Source organism: Sorghum bicolor, chromosome 10 (assembly GCF_000003195.3).
Source record: "Sorghum bicolor cultivar BTx623 chromosome 10, Sorghum_bicolor_NCBIv3, whole genome shotgun sequence".
Lineage (NCBI taxonomy): Eukaryota > Viridiplantae > Streptophyta > Magnoliopsida > Poales > Poaceae > Sorghum > Sorghum bicolor.
The window spans coordinates 60,620,692-60,635,633 of NC_012879.2; the positions used below are offsets into that span (position 1 = coordinate 60,620,692).

At 46.0% G+C, this 14,942-nt stretch overlaps 1 protein-coding gene across 5 annotated transcripts; it reads left to right on the forward strand.

Moving 5' to 3' along the window:
• Positions 48-14,191, forward strand: LOC110431050. 5 transcript variants are annotated; one of them, XM_021449626.1, is made up of 7 exons: positions 48-535; positions 1,811-2,050; positions 2,172-2,456; positions 2,566-2,643; positions 2,838-3,022; positions 10,015-13,364; positions 13,614-13,900. In XM_021449626.1, exons 5-7 carry the CDS (start codon positions 3,011-3,013, stop codon positions 13,615-13,617), a joined length of 3,366 nt encoding a protein of 1,121 aa, XP_021305301.1. In that variant the 5' UTR covers positions 48-535; positions 1,811-2,050; positions 2,172-2,456; positions 2,566-2,643; positions 2,838-3,010; the 3' UTR covers positions 13,618-13,900. The 5 variants fall into 5 exon arrangements, 4 of the variants coding, with proteins under 4 accessions (XP_021305301.1, XP_021305302.1, XP_021305300.1 ...); XM_021449627.1 differs by having other exon boundaries at positions 1,911-2,050; XM_021449625.1 differs by having other exon boundaries at positions 48-2,050; positions 13,614-14,191.

Consider the following 14,942-nt stretch of genomic DNA (forward strand, 5'->3'; position numbering starts at 1 on the left):
GATTATTATTGAAATATTAAATGATAAATAATAAAGGATTAAAAAAATCATACTTGAGCCGGCATCTGCATCTCGGTCCAAGAGGGGCCCTTCTGTTCTGTTTGGCGCCGCCGCCAGTGCTGCTCCTCCTTGCGGCGCGGTCGAGCGTCCCGCGCCTCTACCGGGTCTTTCAGCCGCCCGACCTTCGACTGGTGTTCCGCCACCGCCGGTAGTTTCGCGGCCGCCGGCCTTCGCCCGGGCCCACTCCTGCCACGGTCGGCGGTCTTGCCGCCAGGTGGTTTTGCCCAGGCCCGCTCCTGTCGCAAGGGGCCCTCGGCGCACTCGCTCCCCGGCTTCGTCGTGCGCGGTCGCCCTTGGTCCGCTCGCGGTGCGGTCGGGCCTTCGATCGCCCGCTGCTGGTCCGCTCGCGGCGCGGAGGCTCCTGTGTTCTTCTAATTTCATATACTATGTTAATCATGATAAACGGAGAGGGAAATAATCGGAAGCACTCGAGTCTGGAGATGTATTTTACAACAGATTCATCGCAGCAAGAGAAGTAAGTTCCCGTAACTTTTAATAATGATGAAAATTACATATCCCCACTGAGTACATAAGCGGTTACATTCTCCACCAATATCCGTACAAATATAGTTTTGCAAATTTTACCTTGCATTACATTCCTCTATTTATTTTTGAAGCAATGCTTTTTATATTGTTAAGGCCATTATATTATTACGGTTACATACAGGTTTCCCTTTCCTTTTTTTTCCTTTCTCTTTCCTTTTTCCTTTTCCTTTCCCTTTATCATCTAGTACAATGCAAGCCAAGAATCTGACCATATGGATACAGGATGCTGCATGTCAGCATGTTTCTGATTTGTGGCTTTGCAGGAAAGCAAATAAAGCAAAAGGAATGAATGAACACACCAAGTCACAAAGTAAATTCAGAAGCTGTATTCTCTACAGATATTAGTTTTGTGAAAATGATATGGCGTAATACCTCAAATTGGTACATATCAAAATTACATTGAGGTGTACACATTACATGATAGTCGTGCAAGAGTTCGTTCCATATATGACTGACATCTTTGCTGACCTGCACTCATATGTTCAATACTAGTGTTCTAAATAGCAAGCTGTAGCAATACTACAGATAGCGGTGTTGGAGAGTTAACGATATGACCACTACAAAAGAAATAGTGGACTATAGTGATGCTATTGTCGGTCTGAGAAAGTTATTGCTAAATTCTATGGCCTGTTGTTTAAAGTACTCTTCAATACGTATGGTCTGTGCACACCATTTGACCATGAAGATTTTTTTTTTTTTGTGATTTTTATTTATGGGCATGCTTATCTTTTATTGTAGAAGAAGATCTGTTGATGCTATTTTCTTTCTTTTTTGGTGAATTTATTGATGTAAGTTTTCATGTGGTCAATTGAAACAATTATTTTAACATAAAAGGAAAATAAATTAGTAAAATTTAATTCATCATTAATTTATGTGAAAAAAAACAATTGGCCATACATAAAAAACCAAGAGTAGGAAAGAAAGATTAGAGAATCTTCAAAAGTTTGGTAATATCACTCCCAATCTTGATTTTTTGACGGGACGGAAAAAATATTCTTGAACAACTTTCTATCCTAAACCCCAATATATGTATGCTTGGAAAAATAGATGCATCCACCTGCAAAGATATGTCGACGACCATTACTGCAGTGATCTTTTTCTTCGGCACTACATCGACCCGAGTACCACCGCCTAGAAGTTCACTGGAATTGAACCACTATTTTCATATATGAGAATACTGAGAAGTGGAGATTCTATTTTGTAGCTTCTGGCTGTGAGTTTGGGTGCTGAGGATGACAGTCGTGGTCGCCCCTGCCGTCATCTCAGTGGTTTGCCAAAATTGTATCTCTAACCACTACTTTTAGATCTGCTGAGAGGGTAGAGCAGGCAATGGAGATTCTACTTGGGAGCTTCTAGATGTGAGTTAGATGCTGGGGATAGCCGGCTGTGGGGTGACTCATGTTGGTAACGATGTGGTATGGGCAACGACCAAAAATCATCATTGGTGAGAGGATTATTTTTCCTTTTCAATATTTTTATTGAAAAGGTTGCAAAACAAGATTTTTAGGATATTTTTCAGGTACAGTTGGAGATGCATCTAATCCTTGGATTGCTCTGCTTTTTAGGTTAACCTCTTTGTGATTGTTATATTAAACTGTGCGAGAAAGCAAGTGATGCTGCAAGCAAAGAATCTGATTAATGATGATTATGCTTTGCAAAAAAGCAACTAAAGCAAACAGGAAGCAAGGAACGGACACACAGTGTAATGCAAACACTGCACCTGCACTCATTCTAGTGGCGCTTCTTCTACTAAACACGCCAACCGATTTGTAAGCATGGCATAACTAATTCCAGATAGGCACTCGGCATATATGCTCCGTGCCAGAGCCTATTTTCTCATCGTGATCCAGGTAATTTACTAATAAATTCTGTCTTCTCCGACGCAAGTTCATGTATACATGCATTGTTAATTATTGTTATTACGTGTTTTTACTAATCTGTGAACGCGAGGGAGAACAGGATTATAAAGGAATGCATGTTGTTGTCCAGCTTGAACTAGTACTCTGCATATATCCAGGATTAACTTGAGGGATCAAGGTTAGTTTACTACTCATTTCTGTCTGCTTCTCCAATGCAAGTTCATGCTTACTGCTTACTTAGTATGAGTACTACTAGTATCACGCAGAGCTTTGTTAATTAGATTTGCAACTTCGATCTATCAACATGGGTATGTGTAAATTATTGCATCTATATAATGCATACGTACTTGCTTGCATACACTGTATGTGTAGGAGATTGATTTACTGGAGTGAAGTCTGGAGGAGGAAATCTGGTGTGCTTCAGTGCTGCTTTGCATACATTTCGTTCTGATAGCAGAATCTAGAAGAGCTGCAGATTCAGATGGAGCTGCTGGCCTAGCTTGTAGAGCTAGTAGCTCAAGAGGCAGACGATAGACCAATTCATCATGCCAACAGAGGTAAATCAATAAGTGACTACTTCTCCACGTACTGGTGCACTTTAATTTGCACGGATTAAATTTCTTTGTTTTTTTAAGAAATTAGTTTTTGTATTACCGTGAACATGCTCACTTTTGATCAAAAATAAAATTTATTCATTTTATTTTTCATGTGGCAAATATGATCAGTTATATTTATATATTGCTTCTGAAAAAGGATTTAGAGTGTGTTTGGTTTGAGGAATAATGAGGTGGTCCATCGTCTATTCATTTCTCACTTTTTTTGTTTGGCTTGTGAAATGGAACATGTAACACGTTAGGAGGGGGTAGCGGCTATGGTGGAGGGGGCGGCGCAAGGGAGGAGGAGGGCGGCGGCAACAGAGAGGAAGAGGGATAGGAAGGGGCAATAGCTTTATTCTTGCTTCATTAGATTGATTACATCCTTCTATATTTATAGTCTATATAGGAGTCGTGTTCCAAGCAACTAAGAGAGATATCCTTATAGATTGGACTCTTCTTTCCTAACGAACCAAACTCTTAACAAACTAAACTCTAAACATAATATTTTCTAATCTAGTTTCCTTCAGGGGATGGCAGTGAGGGTGTCAACACCCTTTCCCTAAGCGTGCACGACACCCTAGGGGCGCGCTAGAGCCGATTGAGGCCGTCCAGCGCCCTCCTTTGGGCCTCGCTAGGCCCATTTGCTTTAGGTTAGGGACCTCTCATCAAATGTGTTACATATCCCCTTCTTTTCCACTCAGCGCGTCCTCGCACTGAATCAAGGTCTAGTCGTTGACGCCGCTAGGCGGGAGGTTGTGTTCTGGGTCGGATGGCTTCAATGCGTGCAAGAAGACACCCATGAACCAGGTCGGCGAGGATCATGTTCTCCTGTGTGCGCTTAGGTACGAACTCCAGGTAGTAGAGGAGGTTGCCAAGTAGTCGTAGAAGTAGTAGTGGTATGTTCCAGCGCCCGCCCTTGATCCCACCGCTTGGCGAGCTACCACGCATAGAGGGTGATGAATTGCTGCATCGATGGCAAAATGGAGCATGTCGCGTGGTGGAGCGATGAAGTCATAGATCCAGCTGGCAATATTGAGGATGATGTAGGCCAGAGCTCAACGCCAGGTCATAGCACTAGAGCGTGTAGATGGTGTCGTCGTCAAGTCTAGCATGGTGCCGAACATGAAGTGCCCATGTCGAACTCATCTAGTGAGAGGCAATGCAGGTTGGAGTCATGTCGTAGAGCGATGTAGACGCTGTCGACACGGATGAGCTGGCGACCCAAGTTGATGAAGATCACTGTGGTGGACGACACCGTGCTACCTTGTGGCCAAGGGCGCCCTAGTAGAATGCCTGTGGGAGCGACATTAGGGGCGTGTGTTGTTGGCGGTGAGTGTCAGCCAAGCGCTGGGAGCGCCATACGCTCTGGGCCTTCCTGGAGCAACATATGCAGAAGATCTCGTAGAAGTGGTGAGACCGCGGGGATGTAAATGCGGCCATCGAAGAAGAGGATCCGTTGGTCCAGTGACCAAGTTGAAGCGTCCGTCCCATTGGAGATGGCAGGGGCGAGGTAGCATAGCTCTTGTTGTTAAAGGATTTGCTCGACGTAGATTCGCGAAGATAGCATTGGTGTTGTCGACGTAGTCTAGGGCGTTGGGACATCCGGCTTGCTCGGTATAGGATGTCATGAGGCGGCGAGGGTGGCATCATGTGGCGCCCTCCTGATATGGTAGAGCTAGCAGGGCAAGGACAGTTAGCAGTGGATGTTGAGGTCAGATGGTGGTAAAAGTGATCGGATGACCATTGTGGCAGTATTGAATCTCCATGTTGGAGAAGTCCCATGCTAGGTGTCCCAGGCCGGCCAGCCGTGGTGTGCCCAGCATGATGTCTGGAAGCATAAGTCTAGTGCTTATCTACTTAGTATTCCTGTCTAGAGTAGTTGGTGGCTGCTGTGTTAGCACCTTATCTTTTTAGCATCTACTTTAGCATCTCTAGAGTATGTTGTAGATTTCTTGAGTTGCAAGCAACGTATCCTATATGTATCCCTAAGCTGCCATAGTTGTGGCAAGGCTAATGAAATGAAAACCTAGCCTCAAAACCTATGTTTTGTGTCCAAGGATTGGTATCTAGAGCCTCAAGTTCATCTGGGTTCTACCCATATCGATCCTCAATCCGCAACCATGTCGATCAGCTCCAATCGTTCCCCTTCCCTCTCCTCCCACGGCTCCACCTCCAGTGGATGGAATAGCAGACGATCTGTGTTGGCGGCATGGACAACCTCGATGCGGTTGCTGCGGTGCAGGCCGCGTGGGATGCCGAGCGCGCGACTGAAAGGTCCTAATATGGCTAGAGGGGTGAATAGTCTATTTAAAAATTCTACAAAGCACTAGAGCAAAATTATTAGTATAACAAAAGGTGTAATACAAATTTGCTCTAGCTCTACAAGGGTTGCAAGCCACCTAACCAACAATTCTAGTTACTAAGATCACTAGGCACACAAGAGCTATGTCACTATAACCTACACTAGTGAACTAAGCTACACAAGGCAAGGCTAGCAAATAAAAACTAATTACACTATTTTGTGGGAATGTAACATGGAGAGGATGTTATCTTTATACCGCTGTGTAGAGGCAAGTGAACCAATCAATATGATGAAGACCAATAATCGGGACAAATCTAATCAAACACAAGAGATACGAGGTTCACGTGCTTGTCGACACGCTAGTCTCTATTGTGTCGACCAACACTTGGTGGTTTGGTGGCTAAGAAGTGTTGCACAAACCTCGTCCTCACGTAGGACACCGTAAGAACCTACCCACAGTGAGGTAGGTCAATGACACATGCAATCCACTAATATTGCCTTTGGCGCTCCACCGAAGAAGGCACAACACTCCTCACAAGATCATCGGAGGTGGCAAAGAACAATCACCAACTCTTGCCACAACTCCACTACTACTCCAAGCCATCTAGGTGGTGACAACCACCAAGAGTAACAAGAACTTCGCAGCTCAAATGATCCCAAGTGCTAGTAGATGCAATCGCTCATGCAAATGTACTTGGAATCACTCCCAATCTCACTATAATGATGAATCAATGTTTTAAATAGCGGGCTATCTTCCTGCCCTAGACGCTATTTGCGGTATAGCGAACGCTATAGCCCCGCTATAGCAACTGTTGTACACAACAGTGTGTTGTAGCTATCCACGCTATAGCGGCGCTATAGCGCGCTATTTATTTGGAAACATGGAAAATATATAATAGACAACAACAAGTTCAAACAACCACATATTTCACAATCACAAATCATAAATCACTGGTGTTTCACAGTTCAAATGTTTAATACATAACTAACTCATAATTATAATGCATGACTGCATAGTGCATAACCACAAGTGCATAAGCACAACACAACAAATAAGTGGATGACAACATGATCACAGATAAACAGCAATAGCGCGCAAATAGCGGCGCTATGGCACTATTTCAGTTTAGCGGCGCTATAGCGCGCTATAGCGCCAATAGCGCTGATAGCGTAAAAATGAGGTATAGCTTCGCGTCGACTTATTCTGGCCGCTGTAGCGGCGCTATAGCACGAAAATAGCGTGCTATTTAAAACATTATCAATAAAGGAGATAAGTGGAAGATGTTTGCTTAGGCTCACAAAGATGTCAAGTATGTCAAAGTGCCAAGAAGGTGAGCCCCAAACTAGCCAAAAAACTATTTATAAGCCCCCGAAAGAAATAAAGACGTTGGCTCTCTGTTCTTATAAAAAACGGGGCCACTGGACGCTCTGGTTGAAACGACTAGACGCTCTAGCCGAAGCGATCGGACGCAGCCCCCAGCGTCTGATGCTCGGATTGCTACCACATGTCCTCTACCTTTGAATGTCACGTGTTAGATTTGAACGGTTAAGTTCACATTGGACACATTGATCGGACTCAGCACCTAGCGTCCGGTTGCTACTTAGAGAGTTCCAAAAAGCTCAAACTCACACTAGACGCGTTCGGTGTATGCTGACCGGACGCAACCCAGCGTCCGGTGCAACATTGCACGCTAGACTCACGCCACGTTAGCCTGACTGGACGGTGAATAGTGTTCACCTAGCGTCCAATGAGCATCGTCCGATGCTCTAAAGAAAGTGACCGGACGCGCTGAAACCAGCATCCGGTGCTCAACCCTGAGCCACTGTCTTTGTGCGTTGCAAGTCACTACTGACCGGACATGCACCTAGCATGCAGTTCTCACGCCTCTGCGTCCAATGAGTGTTTCTTAGTGAGAAATACTTTTATGACCTCGCCACCTTCTCAAGTCCGTCTCCGATGCAGTAGAAAATAGGCATTCATTTTCACAAAAGCGTCGAATCCTGCCGAGCTTGCGAGGCGGGAGGGAGAGAGGATCCCAAACCCCACTCTACCCTTCAAACTTCACCTCTTTTGCAAATGTGCTAACACCACCATGGATAAACCATCGTGTGCATGTGTGTTAGCATTTTCACAAGTATTTTCTTCAAAAGAATTAAGTTAGCTCACTAGGTTCTAAATGCATGCACATGAACAATGACACCTACTGGCACTTGATAGATCGCTTAGCCAAAGAATTTCTCTCTTTATAGTATTGCTATTTATCCTAAATATTATCACACCCTCTCTGGTGTCTCGATCATCAAAATCAAAACCCTAAGCAATACCTTTGCCTTGATCTCCATAGGGATTTGTTTTTCTCTTCTTTCTTTCCAAGTTGAGCACTTGATCATCTTGTGGTTATCACCATCATTACCATGATCATCTCTTGGCTCCACCACTTGGCATGTACCAACCTAATCTAAACTACACACTTAGCATAAAAGTTAGTACTTTGGGTTTCATAAATTATCCAAAACCAAACTTGGGCTTTCAACGGTGCGGGCGGCTACACGAGAAGCACGATGCGCGCGCGAGGAGATAGAGATAAGGGAACGCACGATGCGACTTACTTAGGCAGAGGTCGAAGCCGCGCATGTAGCTGAGGTGGCTAGGCAGGCTGCAGCTGCCACGGCTGCCCTATGAGCGGAGGAGAAGGCAGAGCTGGAGTGGTAGACGTGGGCCACGCGCGATGTGACCGCGACCTAGAGCATGTAGACACGAGTCACGTGGGACGCGACGCTGAGCGGGCCTGGCTTGATGCGGACGACATGGATGGCCTTGGTGACTCCGACACCGATAGCTATAACATTCATGGATGAGGCCAGGATGTAGATGCAGCATAGAATTGCAGCCATGACTACGACGTGGACTAGAGGGCACGCGCACGAGGTGGTGGCCTTTACAGACACGGCTTCGATGTTCTCTTAAGCGAACGTGGTGTTGGAGGTGGACTTAGCGTCAATGGTGCGTGTGTGGCATGTGACCCCTGGTGTGATCGTTGGATCGACCGTGCCCTGGAGGCCTAGTGACTCCGAGAGGAGGCAGTGGAGATGGAGGCACACCTAGACTTTGATCAGGAGCATAGAGGATGGGACGCTGGCGCGCCTCCTCTTCCCCGGACCGGCGCCGTGGTCATCATGGCCAGCCCGACTCTCCTGTCATCGTCTAGGCCATCGTCAAGGACTCTGGTGCCAACTTCGAGGAGGATCGGTGAGTGATAGAGGTGCTTCTTGCTGCTGTTCTGACGGAGATGCACTCCTTCCTCACGAACAAGTAGACCACCAAAGACGCTTGGGACGCTATTGCCATGGCACGTATCGGCAGTAATCACGCCCATAGGTCCACGCTTTAGAAGCTACATCAGGAGTGGGAGAAACTGACTTTCAAGTCGAACGAGGACATGGATGACTTTGCTCTCCACCTCAACATCCTAAGGTAGCGGCTGGTGTGGTATGGCGACAACAACATTGACGAGGAGAAAGCCATCGAGAAGTTCCTCTGTGTCGTCCCCAAGAAGTACACACAACTGGCTCTATCGATCGAGACACTGCTGGACTTCTCCTAGCAGACGATCGAGGAGGTGATGGGTCGCCTTAGGTCATCGACAACAACAAACAGCTACCTTCCTCAGAGCCGGTCACCATCGGTGGCAAGCTTCTCTTCACTGAGTAGTAGTGGCTCGCCCACTAGCGGGAGCGGAAGAAGGGGGAGGCCTCGAGCTCCTCAGCTTCAGGTTCATTGAGCAGTCGTAAGCTTCGACCACACAAGTGGGACAAGGCACATGGTGGCGCTTGTGGTGGCGCGATGACGAGTGTAAGGCTACCCGTGATGACACCTACAACAACTACGGGAGGACCAGCCACTAGGCCAAGGACTGTTGGCAGGCGAAGCATGGCAGTCAGGCACACGTCATGCAAGTGCACGAGGATGACAAGGCAGTCGTGTTCTTCATACACGGGAGCATCGAGCTGCACTCCTCTCCCACTCAGACCACCCCTGCGCTCCACCTTGACGAGCCATGAGCCATGTCTTCCTTGGAAACAGGTCCAGTGGCGACAAGATCGATGGGTGGTGCCTTGACACCGATGCCACTCACCACATGACTGTGCAGCGGGAGTTCTTCTTCGAACTTGACTCCGATGTTCAAGGCTTGGTCAAGTTTGAGGACGCCTCCACCATGGAGATCAAGGGCATCGGCTCCGTCGTATTCACTGCCAACACCGGCGAGCACCGGGTGCTCCCCGATGTCTACTATATCTCCACGCTGAGGAACTCCATCATTAGTTTGGGATAGGGGGGGCCTGTTTTGAGTAGTATTGCTGGAGATGCTCTTAATTTTGGAGCAGACTACTAGAGGAAGATTTAGGCGCAGGGTTAGGTGCTCAAAATTTTTCATGTGACAAATATATATATTTATATATATTTTCTGAAAAGGATTAAGCAGCCGCCCACCATGGATGAAACTGTCTCTAAGTATAAGACAACTTTTTTCTACAATATCTTGATTCAGATATGGCGTTATATTTATAAATACATCCCCTTTGTAACATACAGAACAGTATATGTGTCAGCCTGCTTGTCAAATTAATTAGTAGTAATTATATATTGCAGATCGCACTCATAGCAGATAACATAGATGACGCAGCAGAGAAGATCATTCATCTTTTGGAGGGTGCAGACAATCAAACGACAGAAGTAATGTACTTCCATGGCTGGGGTGGGTGGGGAGCGTCTGCTGTACTCAAAGCGGTCGTCAAGAAACTAAGATCGCCATCAAGATTGCCTGACACAGGGACGAAAAGGGACATGGGAAAGATCATCCACGTCGATGCCTCACAGTGGCAAAGCAAGAGAGCCCTACAGAAGGTGATTGCAAAAGAGCTTGAGCTACCCCCGCAGGTGCTAGAACTCTTTCACCAGCATGATGAGAAGGATGATTTTGATGGAGTGGGGCAGAGCGATAGAGCTGTGATTCCTTATGTCAAGGCCGTGATCATGAATGAACTTATAGCCCGCAGATTCCTTGTGGTTTTGCACAATGGGAGTGGCAGCTACATTGATCTGTGGGAGGCCGGTGTCCCTGTAATAGGGCAATTGAGCAGGAGGGTGTTGTGGACATCTCGAGGTAGGTTCTGGCATCATGCCAAAGATGGGCATGGACTGGGTTGGCTGTTGAATGATGTGGAGTCAGCTAAATGGAGCGATGCAGCTATATCTGTTTTTCCATCAGCAGTTAATGTGGAAGATATTGCTACATTTCAAGTCCTTAGGCACGCTCTATATGCAGAGGCCAAGGAGGTTGCAAAGTACACAGGTCTCCCTGAACCTGACATGAGCCCCAAGGTTGTCATTGAATGCATCTTGTATATGGCAGTGAGTAACAATGACCACATTAGTTGGGAGTCCCATGCGTCCAACTATTGGGTATGTGATGGGATCATACAGGATGGTGGCAGGTCGGCATGGGAGATTGGCGATGCTTTGCAGAGGAACATGATCCTGGATTTTTGTAGTGAATGTGCTGAAGTAATCCGTGTTGCGCTGAGTGGTGAACAACAGAGGTTTATCAACCATTGGGTTTCAGTTACCAACCAGGAGTCAACACAAGTCCAAGTGCCATCTCAGGCAACATCTTTCTTCTGGACAGCAGCCACACCATCAACAGTTGACCAGAACAGAACCCGGGTCCTAGAAGCCAGCATGTTTGAGCATTCAGATAGGAGTAGCAGTCTGCGCGTGATACATCTCTCCCACTGCACCTTCAGTTTCTCATCTCCTCCCTTTGTGAGTTGCAGCAACCTAAGATTCCTCTTGCTTGACCACTGCAAAGACCAGGATGCACATGACCGTGGTGGTGAAGAAAAGGAGTATCATCATCGTAGCAACTGTAGCCAACAAGGCAATGTAGCATGCTTTCGGAATGTATGGGTGCTAGAGCTGAGTTATACGGACTGGTACTGGCTTCTATCAAAAGACATGTTGGGTCTTATGGTTCACCTCAGAGAGTTGAATGTGAAGGGATTCGGTAACCGGAGCATGAACCATCTATATCGTTGCAGTGGTGCCGGAAGCAACAGATGCAGGTTAATCAAGCTTCGAGTGGTGGCCGATGATTCAAATAAAGCTCTAGAGAATGATGATGTCGATGATGGTACTCATGGTAAAAGAAATCAACAAGTATTTCCACCAGTGGTAGCATCATCGTTTTTCCCAGACCTGTCAAGTTGGCACATCCTCAAGACAGTCATCCTTGATGGATGTAGTAACCTGGAGCAAATTGACTGCAACGCCCTACCCCTGTCACTAGAGTCATTTACTTTGATCAGCAGTGTCACTGCCAGTAGTAAGATAAAGAGGATCTGCTTCCAGGGGTGCGCCAAATTGAAGAGCCTATTATTGAGAGGGTTGTTTGATAGCCTTGTGGAGCTAGACATGTCTGGTACAGCAATTAGAACACTTGACCTTAGTGCAACACAAGCCTGGGGCCTCAAGCAACTCTTTTTGTTGGGGTGTGAGAAGTTGTGCTTGATATTATGGCCAAAGGAGAAAAACAGGGAGATATATTTGGAGATTTTGTGCATTGACACCACCACTACCACCTATGCAGCATGGGATAGGAAAGAAGGAAAATCCAACAAGCAAGAGGCTACTGCTAGTGACGGTTCAAGTATTAGTATAGGGTCATCATCAGGAATGGTGTGTGGCATGGACCGAACAATCATTGACTTGGATTCATATATTTCCATAAGGGATCCAATGCTTTTTCGTTCACTTGAGAGCTTGAGACATGAAAAATGGTTGCACGTGGAGATTTCATCTACTGGACCAGGTCGCAAAGGTACCAGTCAAGGAATTAATACTAGTGGTGGTTGTGGCACTGCTGCTGTAAATGTGCACAAGCCAGGTGGTAGTTTGTATGCTGATGTCATCATCATTTCCACATCTAATGGCAGCAACTCTGAAGCTGATGATGCCAATAGAGATGTCTTTGAGGCCTTAGTGATGAGGACCAAGTGGTTATGGGGTTGCCCACCTATTCCTGAGGATTCTGATTGGGCTCATTTGTACATTAGCATACAAGATGAGACACAGACCGAATTACTACTGCAAGGTGGTACTGCCACTAGTACCAGACAATTAGTAAATAGAGCCACAACTCTACCAGCACTTGTGACGATGGACGCTAGGACCTTGCACTTGCATGATAGCTTATCCATCACATGTCTCCCAGGCCCTGCAACTGCAGATTGGTATGAACTAGAATGGTGCCGACTTGAGAGATGCCCCAACTTAGAAGGCGTTGTTTTCAATGCGCCTCAACCAGATGTAGACAATATTTTCAGATATCTACAGACATTCTGGGCATCCCAACTCCCAAAGGCGCGTTACGTTTGGGACTGGAGCACAACATCCCTGTTTCTTCCTGGATCTCTTTCCTTTGAGGGCCTTGTATTCTTACACCTAGATTACTGCCCCAGGCTGGTACATGTACTCCCTTTGTACACATCAAATTCCAACGGATGCTGTAAGTTGGAAACCCTTGAGATCGTGTGTTGCGGGGACCTCAGGGAGGTCTTCCCATCTGATTCCAAATCGCAGCAGCATGAACAAACCAGAGAATTCCCTAGGCTGAAGCGCATCCACCTGTATGAGCTACCCAAGCTGCAGCGCATCTGTGGGCACTACAAGATGTTGGCGCCTAGGCTCGAGACCATGAAGGTGAGGGGATGCTGGGGCCTTAAGCGCCTACCAGCTGCGGTTCGAGATGAGGCAGAGTTGTCTGAGGAAGAATCTTCTGAGGACATCACGCCATTGTCAACAGTGGACTTGGACTGCGAGAAGGACTGGTGGGACAACCTCGAGTGGGATGGGGAAGAGGCTGGCCACCACCCTTCCCAGTACAAGCCCACCTATTCATCAGCCTACTACAAGAAGAACCAGCTCCGAGCCTCTGTGCTCAGGTAACTGACTCTCATCTATCCATCATGCTGTACATTAATTAACCTCTTGTTCATGTACGTCTCTTGCTTTCTTAATTCGTTCGAATTGCTTAATTTGCTTGAACCCCACCACTGCTAGCTAGCTTTGCCATTTATTTATGCAGCAACATTGCTGTTAATCCTAGAGATGTTATCATGTATGTGTACCTGATATGGACCTGCTTTCACTGATGGATCACGCCCGTATTCTTGTTTTCTTCATGTGTGTAGGTAGGTAGTAATCCCCTTTATGGAATGGCTTGGAATGGTTCATCATGAACAGGAGAAGATCGAGATATGCTATGCTTGGATTGCTCTGCTTCCGTCGAGTCTTCAACAACTCTGTTCTATTTGCTTGTGTGTGTGTGTGTGTGGGCTTCGTTTGCTAGTCAGACAACTTGCCTGATCAATGGTAGGCACTCCTCTGCTGCTTTTTCTTGATATTTCGTGTGGCAGAGATGCTGGGTTTAATTTCGTGTGTGTAATCGGTATCTGCACTGCTTCCGATCCTTTGCATGGATCCTGTTTGGTTTTAATTTCGTGAGTTTGCTGTGTGTGACTACGTGAGAGGAAAATAAATAAACAACGAGAGGAAATCGATCATCATCAGCAACAGCATGAGCTAGCGGATCATCAACTAGCGGGTGGGTGTACACCGCTGCTTGCTTGAGATCCTCTCCTCATGCAGTCAAACATTGCTGGTGCTCTGCTCCGTTGTGTGTGTGTGTGTGTTGACAAATAATTATTGTTGCTACGCTGCTACTAAGTGAAGAGAACCATGATGTGTATTGCTTTTATCTTTCGTTTCATTGGAGCAAATCTGTGGATATAGCTTATATAGTCATTCCAAGAATCTTGGAGAGTCAAAATATTTTTAAGTTTAACAAAAAAATATAGAGAAAAATATAAAGATTTATGTCATAAAATAGGTACACTATGAAAATATAACTAACAAAGAATCTAATGATACTCGGCTGGTACGAAAAATGTTATTATTTTGCTATATAAATTTGGTCAAACTTGAAAAACTTTGACTCTCCAAGATTCTTGGAATGACTTATAATTTAGAACGGAGAGAGTAGTATTTAGCAACTGATACTCACACTACTATTTAGTATATGTTACTTATTTTGGAGGCGCCAGTGCATCATATACATTTTGTTCCAACTTTCTTGGTGGGTGTGTATATGCCTGACTGTCTTTTCGCTCTTTGTACCGACAAGTAAACAGACAAGTGAAAGTAGGGTCTTAAATCTCCCCTCCTGTTGGTGTTGGCTGCCCGGCACAAGGCTCAGTTGCTGCCAACTATCACAGAGAGACCACGACGTCCCACTAAATTTGGCTTGTGTTTTATGAGCAAGAGCACAGTAGGCTATCACAAGATCCAGGCTCTTGATGGTACAAGGGGCATTCTGATTTCTGAACCCTCATGGCATGGGTGCCCAAGTTTTTCAGGGCCTTGTTTAGTTCGCGAAATGAAAAGTTTTGGCCACTGTAGCACTTTCGTTTGTTTGTGGCAAATATTATCCAATCATAAACTAATTAGGGTTAAAAGATTTG